This window comes from Muscardinus avellanarius (assembly GCF_963383645.1).
Source record: "Muscardinus avellanarius genome assembly, chromosome: X".
NCBI classification, from domain to species: domain Eukaryota; kingdom Metazoa; phylum Chordata; class Mammalia; order Rodentia; family Gliridae; genus Muscardinus; species Muscardinus avellanarius.
Genome location: NC_137792.1, coordinates 102,474,667 through 102,491,340, shown reverse-complemented (window position 1 = coordinate 102,491,340; position 16,674 = coordinate 102,474,667). Strand labels below are relative to the sequence as shown.

At 38.0% G+C, this 16,674-nt stretch overlaps 1 protein-coding gene across 3 annotated transcripts in view; it reads left to right on the top strand.

Annotated features, from left to right (window-relative positions):
- VAMP7 (vesicle associated membrane protein 7) overlaps nt 1-12,439 on the top strand; it is a gene marked incomplete at both ends in the record, with an annotated part of 34,672 nt that extends 22,233 nt beyond the window's left edge. For all 3 annotated transcript variants that reach the window (XM_080719340.1, XM_080719339.1, XM_080719338.1), the window contains 3 exons: nt 3,107-3,174; nt 10,491-10,583; nt 12,374-12,439. In XM_080719340.1, the coding sequence (XP_080575466.1) occupies nt 3,107-3,174; nt 10,491-10,583; nt 12,374-12,439 (227 nt within the window). The remainder of the gene's footprint in view (nt 1-3,106; nt 3,175-10,490; nt 10,584-12,373) is intronic.
- Between the last annotated feature and the right edge of the window lie 4,235 nt (nt 12,440-16,674).

Sequence of the window (16,674 nt, the reverse complement as noted above, 5' to 3'; positions counted from 1 at the left end):
TTTTTTATGGATGACCTCAATCATTTTATGTTTTCTCTTCATTTTCCTATGTATGGGTCACATTTTTTATATCTCAGGTTTTTTGTTCAAATTTGCATGTTTTGGATGATATATTGTAGCAATTCTGGGCAATGATCTCCCCCCAGGGTTTGTTGGCCTGTTTGTTTTGTGACTAGGTTAGACTTTATTGAAGCCTCTTTCTTCCACAGTGTACATCCTCTAATGCCACTCCTTAGAGGAAATATCCCTGGGCATGCACAGTCACCCTGGAATAGCACAGGTCTCTTCAAGTGTCCGTTTTCTGGATTTTCCTGTTAAGCTGCTGGTTGCTGTGCTGCTGTATCTTACTCAGCTGCTAGGCTCCACTAATTGCAGACAGATTTTCCTATTGCTTTTGATAGTGTCCCAGATATAAATTGCTAGAGTCTGATGTAATTAGATTTGGGCTCCATTGTAGGAGCAGCCTTGGATTTGCTCTGATCACAAGAGAGCTCTTCTTAGCTGTTTCTTTTCTTTTTTGTGTGTGTTAAACTTTTAGCTGGTCTATGATTTATCTTTTTCTTTCTTTTTTCTTTTCTTTTGCAGTACTGGGGCTGGAACTCAGGGGCATTCTACCTCTGAGCTCTACCCCCAGCCCTATTTTTTATTCTTTTATATTTTGAAACACAGTCTCACTGAATTGCAGAAGGCCTCATTAAGTAGCTGAGGCTGGCTGCAAAATGCGATTCTCCTGTCTCAGCCTTCCAAATGCTGGGATTGCAAGTGTGCGATACCACGCCCAGCTTGATTTATCTTTTCTTATGATGTTGTCTCATGGTATTTGCTTACTTCCAAACTCTCCATTTTTAAAAAAGTTATGCTTTTATTAGTGTATTATACTCAACTTTGTGAGAATTAAAGTGATACGTGCAGCATGTGGTGTATTTCCCTCTGCGCCCCAACTCTCTCTCCCTATGCATGTTAGTGATTATTGGTAGTGGTACCTTCATATATGGACATAACATTATTTGAATTGTTTCTTTCCTCAAGCCTTGTTTTTCCTTTCCTCATTTCTCTCCCCAAATCTTCTTCCCCTATTTTGCTGGTCTCCTCATTTATCTGAAGTCCCTTTTATTTTGTATTTTCTCTCTAGCTTCCACATATTAGAGAAAACATATGACCCTTAACTTTCTGAGACTGGCCGATCTCATTTAGCATAATATTTTCTAGTTCCATCAATTTTCCTGCAAATGACATAATTTGGTTCTGTATGTCTGAGTAAAATCCCATAATGCATATATACTACAAATATATGAAACAATATCCACCATCATTAGCAATCAGGGAAATGCAAGTCAAAACTACACTGAAATTCCATTTAACTCCAGTTAGAATGGCTACCTCCATTGTAAATTTTTTTGTATGTGAGTTTGGTGCTGGGGATTGAACCCAGGAACATTATCTCTGAGCCATGCCCCTAGACATTTTTATTTTTTATTTTGATGCTGGGTCTTGCAAGGTTGCTGAGAGTCTAACTTACTTGTGGAGGCTGTCCTTGAACCTGCAGGCCTTCTTTTAGCACCTCCAAAGTACTGGGATTCCAGGCATGCGCCACTATGCCTAGCTAACCTCCATTGTTTTTGAGGGCACCTTAAGGCTTGAACTTCCCCATACTCTGTTTCAGTAGGTTTGTCCATTTAGGGAAGACCCTGTTCTTAAGGCTTTTCTTTCCTCTGGGAAAAATCTCCAAGCCATTGCTCTGGAGTTATTACCAGCGCCAGTGAACTGCTGCTCTTGGAGTGAAACTCTTACCAGTGGGTGGCTAGATAGCCTTCTTTTTGACATGTCCCTCCCATCATGAAGATTCCACTTTATGAGTGAGTGGAAGCAAGATTAGGGCCCAGTATTCTTGGCCTGCTACCCTGAAGTAGAGCTTCTGTCCTATGACTTAGGGCTGGATAGAGAAAGTGAGCCCAAACCTATCAGATATTATTTCTCAGGACAGAGCTTCTGTAATACAGAACTGAAGATAGAGTGGAATGAGAAAGACTGGGGAACTGCTTCTCCTTGGGAGAAAGAACATCCCCTGACTTGGTCTTGGGAGGGAGATATGGTAAGAGTTTCCAGGCTTTACTTACCAAGAACAGAGCTTCAATTGCACTGACCAAGAGAACAACCAGGTCATTCATGGCAATCAGTCACACAAAGACCTAGTTGGTTTTTTATATAAATATATTTCTCCATTTGTTATATACCATTAATACATTCATAGGTTTCAGAATTTAAATGGCAAATTTTTATTGGTTTTTACAATTTTCACCCGTCATGATGGTTTTGCTAGAGAGAGGGTCATGCTGCAATTTGGGAAGTATCCCTATTATCAGTTATCCTGTCAGGTAAATACCCTTCATTCTTGGATTTGCACACAAAAGCTTGTGGGTCAAGTGTGGTCTTCTGCCTGTTGTTTGATGTAAAATCTCATTGGAACTCAGTCATTCCCATTCATTGACATAGTCTTTGTCTGAGAAATTGTAGTAAAAAGAGGCCCATGAAGCCTAAAATGTTTAGTATCTTGCCCTTTACAAAAAATAAAAAGACCCTGCCAATCTATACTTCAATTGAGAACCTTTACTCCAATAGTTTTTAGCTTATAAGGAAGAAAAGATTCATTTGGACTCATGGTTCTTGAGGTTCCAGTCCAAGATCTAGTGGCCTCACTGCCTTGGGCTTCGGATAAGGGCAGCACATCATGGTGGGAACATGTGGCAGAGCAAAAACTCAATTCTAACTTTTTCTTTTTTTGGTGGTACTGGGGTTCATGGAAACCCTGCTACCTCCGGGCTACACTCCCAGACCTATTTTATATTTTTATTTGGAAACAGGGTCTCCTAAGCCAGCGAGGCCAGCTTGGGACCTGCGCCATCCTCCTGTCTCTGCCTCCCAAGCGTGGGGATTACAAGCGTGCGCCACCACGGCCAGCAAAATCTGACTGTTTTAAGCACTTTTGTAATAGATATGACTTGTTAGGAATATCAGCTGTAATCAAAACCAGATTTGGATGAAAACAAAGACAAGTTTCATATTTGTAATATAAAACAGTTTTTTTCTTTTTTTCTCATATTCTTAGATCTGGTAGCTCAGCGTGGAGAAAGATTGGAACTATTGATAGACAAAACAGAAAATCTTGTGGATTCAGTAAGTATTTAATATTTGTCAGGATGAAAATGAGAGAAACTGCAAATATGGCTAGCACAACAGGGACATGTCTTAAATTCAATAGTCCAGCGGGTTTTTTTTTTCCTTTTCTCATCTCCATTATGTGACTCTGTTGTGATTAGGAGGATAACAAAAAGACATAGGAAAAAGCCCTGGTCCATTAGTAGCCATTAAGGAAGCTTTGGTTTGGAAAACAAACTCAGTGTACAGAAACAATTGTATAAAGCTTTGGATCGGTGCCTACATAATTTACCACCACAGCTGCATGAACTAGTCTTTTTCTGTACAAATTTGTAGGACATGAAGCAAATAAGTATATAGGCCTGTGGTGGTACAATATGAGTCCTGAAAACTAGACAGTTCACATTTTTCGTTTACAGTGATTGATCTTTCCTTGTATCAAGCCAAAGAAATAGGTTAGGAAGAGACAATACGCCTTAAAGGAGATGTTGTGTCTGTGAGCCACTAATACCGCAGTTGCCTGTATCTTCACATTTTGGAAAGATGATAAATATGTAGTGGAGACAGAAGGCAGAGTTCAGTGACAATTTGAGTCTGCAAAATTGCAAATTTAAATTCAGGGTAAAATTTTACACCTTAAAATAGGTCAGTTCATTGATTGATCGTGTTCATTATGACCGGCAGCAAAACTGTAGTGGCTCGGAGTACAAACTCTAGAATCAGGCTTTAAATCTCTCCTGGACGGAGTCTGGATTTGAATCCCACCTCTGCCATTTACTAGTTGCGTGGCCTTAGGCAAGCTTCTTAACTTTCTGTGCCTCAGTTGTCATAACCTGTAAAATGAAGGTGTACCTACTTCATAACATTTTGAGGATTAAATCAGCTAATACGTGCAAAGTGCCTAACATACATGCTACATTTTAAGATCTGTTTCGATGTTTGCTGTTGTTAATTTTACATGGATGTCTATTAATGGCAGATATTAGGAGGATGTACAGACTACTTCTGGGTTTGTAGCACTTTGTAAACGGGTTTTTTTTTTCATTTTGTAGCAGTTTGTAAACAGATTTTCATTGGCGGAAGGGTAGCACCATATGGGAAGTCTAAACACCTAAGTTCTAGATCTCACATTGTAACACATTACTTGGGATGAAAATGATCAAAGAAGTATCATCAGACCAATTGTTTTTTACTTCCAATCTCTCTCAGCTATTCTTACTCCCTGAATATTATCTTACTTAGCTAGAATCATCTGCATTTGACCAGTAATAGTATACTCTGTACTTCCCAAATAAATGTCTTCTTAATATTACTGGCTCTGTGATCCAAAATAACTCACTAAATAACTAATGAACTAACAGGCATCTCTACATGGTAGAAAAACATATATGCAGTAAATTACATCGAGTGCACTACTTTTAGGTGTGCAGCTCAGTTAATTTTGACATACATCTGTACCCATGTAACTATCACACAAATCAAGATATAAAGCATTTTTATTACTCCATAAGACATGCCCCTTCCAGTTATTAATTCCAAATATAGGTAACCATGTTTCTGACTTATATCACCCGAGGTAGTGATTTGCCTATTCTTAAAATTTCTATAAATGGAATTATATATGATATGTACTTTTTATATCTGGCTTCCTTTACTCACAATTATGCCTATGAGATCCTATTTTGCTTAGGGTTTCTTTAATTTTTCTCAACAGTGTTTTATGGTTTTGGTGTAAGGGTCTTACATGTACTTTATTAAATTTACCCTTGAGAATTTTATACTTTGTATTCTATGGTAAATTTAAAATTTTTATTAATTTTTTATTGGTACATTGTATTTATACATCATAATGGGGTAACAAACTTGTGTGGGCGTAAATGCACACACATCACCCAGCCAGCCCCCAACCAGTCCCCACCTCACTCCCTCCCCATCCCTCCCTCCCTCCCATGCTTGGTGTAGTGGTTGACTTCGATATGAATAAGTACATCATGCGCTTTAAAGAGTTTCCCTCTCTCCACCTCCCATCTCTTTTTTCACCTGGATTCCTCTTGTGACTCCATTCACCCTAGCTTTCACATATTAGGGAAAACATCCAATTCCTTACTTTTTGTGACTGATTAATCTCACTTAGCATAATGTCCTCAAGATCCATCCATTTCCCTGAAAATACCGCAATTGTATTTTTTTATGGCTGAGTAAAATTCCATTGTGTACATATCCCAGAGTTTTGTATCCATTCATCTGTTGATGGACATCTTGGCTGGTTCCACAGTTTGTCTATGGTGAATTGTGCAGCTGTGAACATAGATACACATGCATTAGTTTGGTGGTTTGGTTTCCTTTCCTTTGGGTAGATTTTTGCATATCGAATTTGTTTGTATCCTTTGAGACAAACTTTGAAAACTTTGAAAATTTCATTTATTGTCATAGCTTTACTTGTAGATTCTATATTGAATACAAGTGACAACAATGGACATCCTTACCTGTTGATCATCTCATGGGTAAAATTCAATACTTTCACTATTAAGTATGTGGGGTGTTGTAGATTTATTGTAGGTTCTCTTTATCAAGTAGGAATGTTACCTTCAATTCTTTTGAAGAGAGTTTGATTCATGAATCTTAGGTTATTCTCACCTCTGTCCCAAGCACCTGACACACAAAACTTAAGTGAAGAAGAATTTTATTTACTCACAGTTCTGGAGATTTCAGCTCATGTTAAGCCTGCTTCTAAGATGAGGCTGTGGCTGCAAGGCCTCAGAGCATCATGGTGGGAGCAGAGAGAGAAGGTAGGATCTTACTGTCAACTCATGGTGGCAGGGGAAAGAGAAGGCTACAGCTGGTCTGGAAAAACAACATCTCCAGCCATGCCTCCAGGGTTACTTGTCCCACCCATGTCTCACCTCTGAACATGGCTACCTTGTCTAACACCTAAGTTGTTGGTAACACTTTAAATCCAACTAAACCAATATTAAAGTATTTATTGTACTTACATCTGTATAAAGTTGAATTGGCCTTAAGTATGCCATCTTGCTTTGTTTTTTATTTTCCTCATCAGTTTATCTTTTTAGGTTATTCGATTTTTAATTATTCTACTTCATCACCTCTGTTGGTAATTTTTTATACTGGGGATTGAACCCAGAGGCATTCTACCCTTGAGCTACACCCCAGCCCTATTTTATTTTTATTTTTAGAAAGAGTCTTGCCAGGTTGATGAGAGTCTCACGACTTGCTGAAGCTGTCCTAGAACCTGCAGTCCTCCTGTCAGCCTCCCCAGTATTGGGATTGCAGGTGTGCGCCACCACGCCTGGCTCTGTTGGTTATTTTAAACACTTTTATTTAGAAGTAAATCATAGATATACACCTCACTCATATAAAGTGTACATTTTAGTGGGTTTTGTAAAATATATAATTTTAAGATTGTTATAAAATATATCAAGTATAACATTTGCCATTTTGACCATTTTTGAAGTGTACAATTAAGTGGCGTTAATTACATCCACAGTGTTTTCCAACCATCAATACTGACTATTTCCCAAGTATTTTATCACTCTAAACAGAAACTGTATAACCATTAAACGATAATCCCCATTCCCGTTATCCTGAGACCCAAGTATTCTCTATTATCCACTTTGTCTCTATGATTTGCCTATTGCAAGTGGTACTTTATGTAAGTGGAATCATAATAAAAACCCTTTTGTGTCAGTCTTTTTTCACTAAGCATAATGTTTTCAGGGTTCCACCATGTTGTAGCTTGTATCAGAACAATAAATATTGTCTACTATGTGTACATACCACGTTTCCACAGATTCCATGCACGGATAGGTGGACACTTGTACTGTTTTACCTTTTAGCTGTTGTGAATAATGCTGCAGTCAACATTGGCACACAAACATCTGAATCCCTGCTTTCAGTTCCTTTGGGTCTTATACTAAGAGTAGACTTGCTGAGACATAAGTAATTCTGTGTTTGGCTTTTTGAGAAACCACTAAACTGTTTCCCACCACAGCCGCACCATTTTGCATCCCACTGGTAACAAGCAAGGGCACTGATTTTTCTACATAGACGTCTTAGTGAAGTGATATCTCACTGTTTTGAATTCTGTTTCCCTAATTAATATTTTAAGAACATACACATTTGATATAGTATGGGAAAGTTGATTGGCCACTGGAGGAGATGAGAATGAGGCTTGGAAGGATGATGTTTATTATGTTCGCAGGTCATAGAGATAGGATCACCACCTGTCGCACGAAGTTGCAAGGGTAAATACCAGAGCGGTCAGAAGGCAGAAGGGGCAGGAGAAAGGGAAATCCAGTGTCAAAGCCTTTATTGTGGTTTTTGCAGGAAAAGCAAGATAGAACAAAGTAAGACAGTTTACGACTGACCATATTTAATAATTTCAGAGGACTCTAAACTGATGGGTTAGTCTCCAGGTCCATGGTGTCTGGCCCTGGGATGATAAAGGCAGAGGAATATTGCCACCTGAGGTATATGAGACAGATAAAAGAGGTATAGTTCTTGGTTGATAAATTTGCATATTGAAGAAATGTTCCCTGCTGGACCCTTTGCTACCTCTAAGAATTAGTTGCCCTGAGAGGGGTGCTTGCTCCCTAGCCAAAACTGTTTTTAAGATGTTAAGACATTATTCTATATAGGAAGAAATTAAATGTATACTACAGCTAGTGATGTTGGACATTTCTCTGTGTGCTTACTGTTCATTTCTATAGTTTCTGTGGAGAAATAATTCAAATCCTTTGACCATTTTTTAACAGGAGTTTTTTTTTTTAGTTGTTACTGTTTTAGGAGCATTTTTAATATCTTTTGGATATTAACCTTTATCAGATAAACGCTTTGGAAATAGATTCTCCAGTTACGTGTGTTGTCTTTTCTTTTTCTTGGTGTCCTTTTATGCGCACAAGTTTTATACTTGATGAAGTCAACAATATCAAATTTTTTTCTTGAACATTTGTGCTTCTGGTATTATATCCAAGAAATCATTGTGAAATCCAATGTAATGAAGCTCTTATCCTATGTTATCTTCTGATAGTTTATATTATTAGCTCCTGAGTTTAGGTATTTGATCTAATTTAAGTTTTGTTTATGATGTACTAAAAGGTCCAACTTGATTCTTGTGCATGTGGGTATTTGGTTTTACCAGTATCATTTGTTGAAGAAACGGTCATTTTCACCTTGAGTGGTCTTGACACTTTTGCTGAAGATCATTTGACCATATACATGATGTTGTACTTCTGGGCTGTCTATTCTGTTCCATGATCTTTATGTCTCTCTGTCTTTCTTTCTTTCTTTCTTCCTTTCTATTTTTTTCTGCAGTACTAAGGATTGAACACAGGGGCCTTCTACTTCCAAGCTATACCCCTAGCCTTGTTTTTTATTCTTTATTTTGAAACAGAGGCTCACTAAGTTGCAGAGGGCCTCACTAAGTAGCTGGAGCTGACCACGAACCTGTGATCCTCCTGTCTCAGTCTCCCAAGTACTGGGATAACATACATGCACCACCATGCCATACTAAAATATATATCTTGAAATCTTGTGTTATCTGTTTTTCCTTTTTTGTGTCTCCTAACTTACAATTCTGTCTTACATCAGAGTCATGATCTTGTATGTGAAGATGCCTATTAGAAATTTTTAGTATGCTTCTCTCTTGTTTTCTATATTTGTTCCATTAAGGGCCATTTGTTCTGATTGCTAAGTTTTGTTTGTTTTGCAGGTTCTTGCCATATATCTAAATTAATGTATGTGTTTTTTTCAGTATTTATAGTTAGGGCTAGATGTAATAGGTTTGGGTGTATAGTGTATACTTATTTAGCAATCGGGACTATGCTTCCATATTATATCCTGTCTATTCAGCATGAAGTGAAACCCAAGGGTTGGTACCCCTGGCACCTGCCGTACTGGAGAGACTTTGTGGAGAAGGTAGATGGATATGAATATATGTTCAAGAAAGTGGATTATTTTATTTTATTTTACTTTATTTTTTGCTGTACTGGGGATGGAACCCAGTGGCGTTCTACCTCCAAGCCACACCCCCAGCCCTATTTTTTAGTCTTTTTATTCTTAAAACAGGATCTCACTGAGTTGCAAAGGGCCTCACTAAGTAGCTGAGGCTGTCCACGAACCGCGATCCTCAGGTCTCAGCCGCCCAAATGCTGGGATTACAAGCATGCGCCACCACGCCCAGCAGAAAGTGGATTTTTAAAAAAACAATGTATTGAAGTATAACACATGTGTAGAAAAGCACATCAGCCATCAACTGTAATTGTAACTTGGCTGTATTTCCAAAAAGTCAACACACCTGTGGGTTCATCACCCAGATTAAGAATTAGAGCATGACCAGTACCCCAGAAGCTCCCTTATGCCCTCTTCTAGTCACTATTTCCCTCCATCGGTGACCACTGTCCTGACTTCTCTCCATAGATCAATACACAGTAGCATTTATTCTATTTATGTCAGATATCTTTTGCTAAAAATTATTTATTTCATCCATAATGTGTAAACAGTCAATTCCGTAACTGTAGTAGTATATCGTTAATTTTTATCACTATATAGTATTCCATTATATAACTCCACTATAATTTATATATGTATTGTATAGTTGATGGGCCTTTGAATAGTTTCTAGTTTGAGGAATAAGAAACAGTGCTGTTAGAAACCATTTTGCATGTGGTTCTCTTGGTGAACTTGTACATACAACTTTATGTTGGGTGTATACCTAGGAATGGAACTGCTGGGTTGTTAGTGGGGTTTACTATTTGTTAATTCTCCTGTTTCTTTTAAACTGTTTATGTCTTGTTGGGAATAGTTCAGTAGATATTGAGAAACTGATGGTGCAAATGAAAATGGATACTTAAAGGAATGGAGTTCTATGGATTTCAGTCGTCATACAAATAAATATATTTCCTCCTATGCAAATCAAACTGACTTTTATGGCTCAAAGTCCCAGGATTATACTGGGCAGAATATTCTAATATTCTTGCAGCCAACTGGCTTTGAAGGAGCATTTGTTATTGGCAACATGAAGAGGAAAATGCTTTTCCACTATTTGAAAGAACCACTTCTTATGCTCAACTCCATGTGCATCGCTGCCGCGAAGAAAGAGGAACAAAGGCTCTCCACTGTTTCTAATAGGCCTGGCAGCATCCTGATCTAGGGATTAGTAATTAAATATGGCCGGTCTTTACTTGTAGAGAGAGGGTAGGATAAAGGACAGTGGGACTTAAACAGAATTAGTGACAGTAAAATATTTGCAAGTTATCACAGCAGATTATTCATGTAGTCAGTGACAGAGATTAAACAATCATGCTTTTTTTGCCTAGTCTGTCACCTTCAAAACTACCAGCAGAAACCTTGCCCGAGCCATGTGTATGAAGAATATCAAGCTTACTGTCATCATCATCGTTGTATCAATTGTAAGTTTTTTCGTGTTTCATTTTTCCAGTCTCTAAGAAATTAAGTACTAGAATTTTGTGTCAGTGATTAACACTCTGAAGTGAAGTACATATATCTTTAATTGGTAAAACCTTCCTGAGTAGGAAGTGGCTTTCCTGTGAGGTCACTGTGAAATATTATCTCTACTTGACAGTTGTTTCATGCACTGACATATCTAGAATTCACCTCACAGAAATAAAATTATTCTATTTTTTTGCGGGTCTGGGGATGGAACCCAGGGGCATTCTACCTCCGAGCTATACCCCCAGCCCTAATTTTTATTTTTTATTTTGAAACGGGACCTCACTAGGTTGTGGAGGGTCTCACCAAATAGCTGAGGCTAGCCACAAACCTGCGATCCTCCTGTCTCAGCCTCCCAAGTACTGGGATTACAAGCATGCACCACATTGTCTGACTCTAAATTTGTAGGTTTATTTATGTAGCTGAATTATTAAGTTCAAAGTATGCTTATTACTTCTTATGTACAGAGCACGAGCACTACTCTGAATGCTTTGGTAAAGATGTTCTCACCTAGCCTGCTATGCCTCAGCTTGACAAGTCCTTATAGCTGTGGCAAATAGTCAGTTTTATATCGTGTGTGTGTGTGTGTGTGTGTGTGTGTGTGTGTGTGTGTGTGTGTGTTTTGTGTTCTGGAAGGAATTTTGTGGAAGATGCATGTGTGAAGGTAACATGGGTAAAGCATTCATTACTAACCAGGTGTCTGTAACTTCCTTCCACTGCACCATTTGTATGAAAGACAAAAATGTTTTGCCTCCTCCCAGGCATGAGTCATCTAACTCCTGAGTGCATTTTCTTCCCTAGCATATGAGTAATGAAATCAGTCACTTAAAGATCACAAACAGTTGCCAGGCGTGGTGGTACACTCCTGTAATTCCAGTACTTGCGAGGCAGAGACAGGAGGATTGTAGGTTCGAGGATAGCCTTTCAGCAACCTAGTAAGACCCTGTTTCAAAACAAAAAGTAAAATAGGGCCGGGATGTACCTTGGAGATTTAATGCCCCTGAGTTCAATCCTCAGTACCACAGGGGGAAAAAAAATCTCAAAAAGTTGTGAAGCAAAATAAAGTGACCAAATTAATGCGGCGAACCTAATATAGAAAACAAATCTACATTTTGGAAGGTAATCACGTAAATAAGTAGATACGATTTGTCAAATTCAAAAATTATAATATTAGAATTAAAGTGTTAACATGTCTGAAATAGAACCAGCATGTTTGCAGTGTCAGCGCCAACTTTTCTTGATTGGGTAATCATATTTATCTTGTCATTATCCACTGAACAGTTGGTAGCCACATCATTGGCCATAGTTTATATTAATGAAATAGGAAAAGAGTGCTTTTTAATATAGTCCTGTCCTAATCATGAAAAGTCAGATTCAATTGTGAAATTTTAAAGCATAGTTACTAATAAAACTATACTTAGGATCTTGCGGCTATTTATGATTTCTATGATGCATCAGTAAGGGTTGCTTGCTCATGCCGAGTTACCAGTGAAGATCAACAACCCCACTGCTTTTTCTCCCACTAAAGAAAGCATAGTGATAGTGTGTGAAAGCATCAGAAAGGATACTTTTTAACTCCACTTCTGTCTTTGAAAATACTTGATTAGTTTGTTGCATCTGTATAGAACTACGACTATCATGGAACCAGAACTGTCCCCAATAATGTATGAGGGTTTTACCTCCCCTCATATATTATTTAGGAGCATATGATGGATTCAAGAAAATAAAATTGCCTTGCTCTTCCTTCCAGGTGTTCATCTATATCATTGTGTCACCTCTCTGTGGTGGATTCACGTGGCCTTGTGTGAAGAAATAAGAAACCGTTATCACTAACCAAGAAAACAAGAGACAAAGAAGTTCAAAGCGATCTCTGTGACTGAAACCTTTCATTACTGTCAGGAAGTGTCTGCCAGTCTCTTCAACCCTCTTTTCACCTTTTATTTCTTAAATTCTAGTCTACAGCTCCAGATTTATCTCTGTCCTATCAACCAGTTGATTCCGGCAAACTTTGCAACAGTAACCTTAAGAAGGCTTTTGTTTGTTTCTTTGGTTAGTGTCTTCTATTCAAAAAACACTTTTTATTTTAACTAATTGCACAAAGCTATTGCCAAGGTGGAAGCCACCGGTCTTATGCGATGTCTACTAAAACTATAGAGAAGCTTTGTATGTGTTCGCGAAAGCATTCAAGCGACCAATAATGTTGCTAACTTTTCATCTTAATATTAGTCTTTTGTTACTGAAGAGTTTTAGGTGCTTCAAAACAATCTAAACGGAGAATAGTTGTTATTTTGAGAATTGTAATGAAAATGTTGGTGCTGCTTATTTCCAGGAGCCCACACAGGTAAAGTATTAAACATCTTATTTGCATCAGATTAGGAACATTTTCCCAGCCCATTCGAAGCACACAGAATTATTCTTGTCCTCCTAGTATTCACTTTGGGGAATAATGTTTAGTGAACTAATCAGTCACAACGTGGTAGGTAGCTTGATATTTTCTGTTTTCCCATTGTAGTTGATTTGAGGCGATGTTGCTTTAAATATTGTTGAAGGTTTTTGTTTTTTTATATGCTCCTTTTACTTCTGTGAATATTTAGAGCAATCATATTGTTCATAGAATGGATAATGGAGGGGTGGGGAGGCAAAGATCTCTGACTCACCAAAGAAAAAGAAGGGAACCATAGTGGATGTGCTAGCATTTTAGCTATACAAAGGAAGGTAGTGTGGGGAAATTTTTCCATTCTGGGGAAAAAAAGCCCAAACTGAACATAGTCAGAAGTCAGCTCCAGAGTTTGGGATTGACTCTGTTGAATAATAATTTGAGCATCCTTTATGGTTTAATAACTCCCTTAATCTGTCTAATTTTGAAAACTTCTTTTGTGAAACCTGAATGAGAATAGACAGTAAGATATATAGAAATAATACATAACAGTTTAATATCCATTTTACTGCATTTTAAGAAAATCGGAATGTCATCATACTGCTTCAGCTACTCTGATATCTGTTATTTCCATTGGTGTGTATCTGAAGGGAAGACTTTTGCTACCCTAGATCTAATTGCATCTATTTGTCTATAAGTACTATGGAGTGGCAGTCATACTGCATTTTTTCTTCCCAATAAAGGAACAAATTAATCTATAGAACCTAGCCCCCTGTTTAACCTAGTCATGTGCCTTGAATATATATGTGTCCCATAATCTGCCTTATGGTGCCCTTCTTCCATATAGACCATTCAGTTCATGCCTGATTGATTTATCCAACATGTAACTTAAACCCACTGGAACTCTTTCTTGTTGATTATGTATGCCACAGATATTTTCTAGTCTTATCAACACTACTGCTTTTTAATTGCATTATGATTTCCTATTGAAAAGTACATTTGTTCCTGAAAAGACATTTGGCATTCCTAAATTATAATTTCCAGATGCTTTTAATCCAAAGAAAAAGGCTTAAATCTTATTTCCTTTTCTTATACACACCTGAATAAAATCAATGTGCATGTTTTAGGGATCAATTACTTAACTGTTCCTTGGTCTATTTATGTTTAAGAATGCTTTTTAAAGCACATGTCTCATTGTAAATGATGCACAAACTGAAGACATTAATAAAATTTAAGAGTAGTACAATGAGTTCTTCCTGGAGTATAGTTTCTTCTGATAACATTTAACCATAGTGTATAAAACAAAAGAATTTTATTTATGGTGAAAATATATTAAGTATTATCTGGATCATTTCAATAAAGATTTAAAGCATAATCTCGGATTTATAGAATTTCTTCAAAACCAAAACAACTAAAAAATGTAGGCTATAATGAAAGCTATGAAAGATCTTGAAATGGTTCTACAGCCTCCACAACTATCCTCCTTAGACTATGATTTAGATGAAAAGGGGGGAGCCAACAGATTTCCATCTCATTTACCACATTTTTTTTTTTGCAGTACCAGGAATGAAACCCAGGGGCATTCTACTTCCAAGCGACACCCCCAGCCCTATTTTTTTATTCTTTCTAATTTCAAAACAGTGTCTCACTGAGTTGTAAAGGGCCTCGCTTAGTAGCTCAGGCTGTCCACGAACCGCAATCCTCTGGTCTCAGCCTCCCAAATGCCGGGGTTACAAGTGTGTGCCACCATGCCTGACTCATTTACCACAATTAAAAAAAAATCTTTTAGTAGAAAATTGAATGACTTAGAGCCAGGTGTGGTGCACATGATTGTAATCCCAGCACTTGAGGGCTGAGACAGGAGGATTGCACAGGTTCAAAGCCAGCCTAAGCGACTTAGGCTGTCAGTAACTTAGTGAGACCCTGTTTCCAAATAAAATAGAAAATAGGTCTGGGAGTGTAGCCCAAAGGTAGAAAGCCTCTGGGTTCCATTCCCAGCACCACAATAAATAAATAAATAAAAATAAATATATATATAAATATATAAATAATAAATAAAATTGGATGACTTAGACCAGGGACATAGCTTAGTGGTAGGACACTTGCTTCATATATACAGTCCTTGAATTCCACCCATAGCAGTACAAGAAAAACGAATTTATAAAATTAAATGATTAGTTTTGACAGAGATGACTCAAAAGAAGACAAAAGAAAGTGAGACAGAACAATTCATTGTTAATCAAATGTGCTTAGGGGAAAAAAGGAAAAGTGGCAGGTCAAATATATAAAAAGCAAGATTTCAACAAAGCATTATCCTCTTGTAGCCTCTGAATTAGGTGGCTGAAGTCAGGAACTATAGAATGTTTATGTATAAGCTAGAGTAACTTTAAATCAGTCCATGTAGCTGGGTGTGATGGTGCATACTTGTAATCCCAGTAGTTGGGAGGCTAAGACAGGAGGATCACAGATTTGTGGCCAGCCTCAGCCACTTAGTGAGGTCCTCTGCAACTTAGTGAGACCCTGTTTCAAAATAAAGGATAAAAAAAAATAGGACTGAGGTGTAGGTCAGAAATAGAATGCCCCTGGGTTCAATCCCCAGTACCACAAAAAAAAAGTAGCTAATGTAAGTCTTCCCTATGCCTCATCTAGTACTGGAGATGAAACCCAGGGGCATTCTACCTCTGAGCTACATCCCAGCCCTGTTTTTTTATTTTATATTTTGAAATAGGGTCTCACTGAATTGCAAAGCGCCTCACTAAGTAGTTGAGGCTGTCCTCAAACAGAGATCCTCCTGTCTCATCCTCCCAAATGCTGGGATTACAAGCTTGCACCACCATTCTGGGCCAGCTATATCTCTTCTAATCCTTGGCTCCAAGGTCAAATAGTGTCACAGAACTTTCCTCGAGAATGAATGGATGTTGCTTGCATTAGAGGATAGGTCCTCATTGGATAAATATGCTGGTACCTAACTTTACTGGCCTCAACATAAAGAAATTGAGTTGCTTCACAGGGCATCTTGATGGAAATCACAGCCCTAGATCCTACTATACAATTCTACATTAAAAGATTTCTCAGAGTTCCAGCTTCTCAAGAATAGTAAATGGGGAAGAAGTAGTGGTGGTAGTTGTGGTTGACTTTATCAACTTTAATTCAGTGAGAACAGAGCCAAGATGGTTTAATGGAAACAAGGAGCTGAATACTGGATTTTGCCTTACACAGATGTGTGAAGAATGAGAGGTGAAAGTGTGGAAGGGAGGCACCAGTCAGTCAGAGGAACACTTGTAAGCGCTTCCACAAGGAAGTGTTTGCACTCGTTGAAAGAAAGGGTAGATCTTACTGAAATACCTGACAATATTATGTCTTCCTGCCAAAGTGGATCTGTCAAGAGAGACATGGAAAGGCTATGGAAGCCACAGCCTCAGCAGACCTGATGGTAGGCTTATGGCTCCAACTAGTCAGCAAGGCCAGAAATCCAAAGAATATTTGAATAGGACCCGTAATGGAGAATGAGGAGAAGCTGGGACACACCAGGTACTTGGGATCTTTTTTTATTTTTCTTTTCTTGGCACCGAGGGATGAACCCAGGTACATTTTACCTCTAAACTACACCCCCAGCTCTCCCCTGCTCCTTTTTTTTTTTTTTTTTTTTTTGCAGTACTGGGGATGGAACCCAG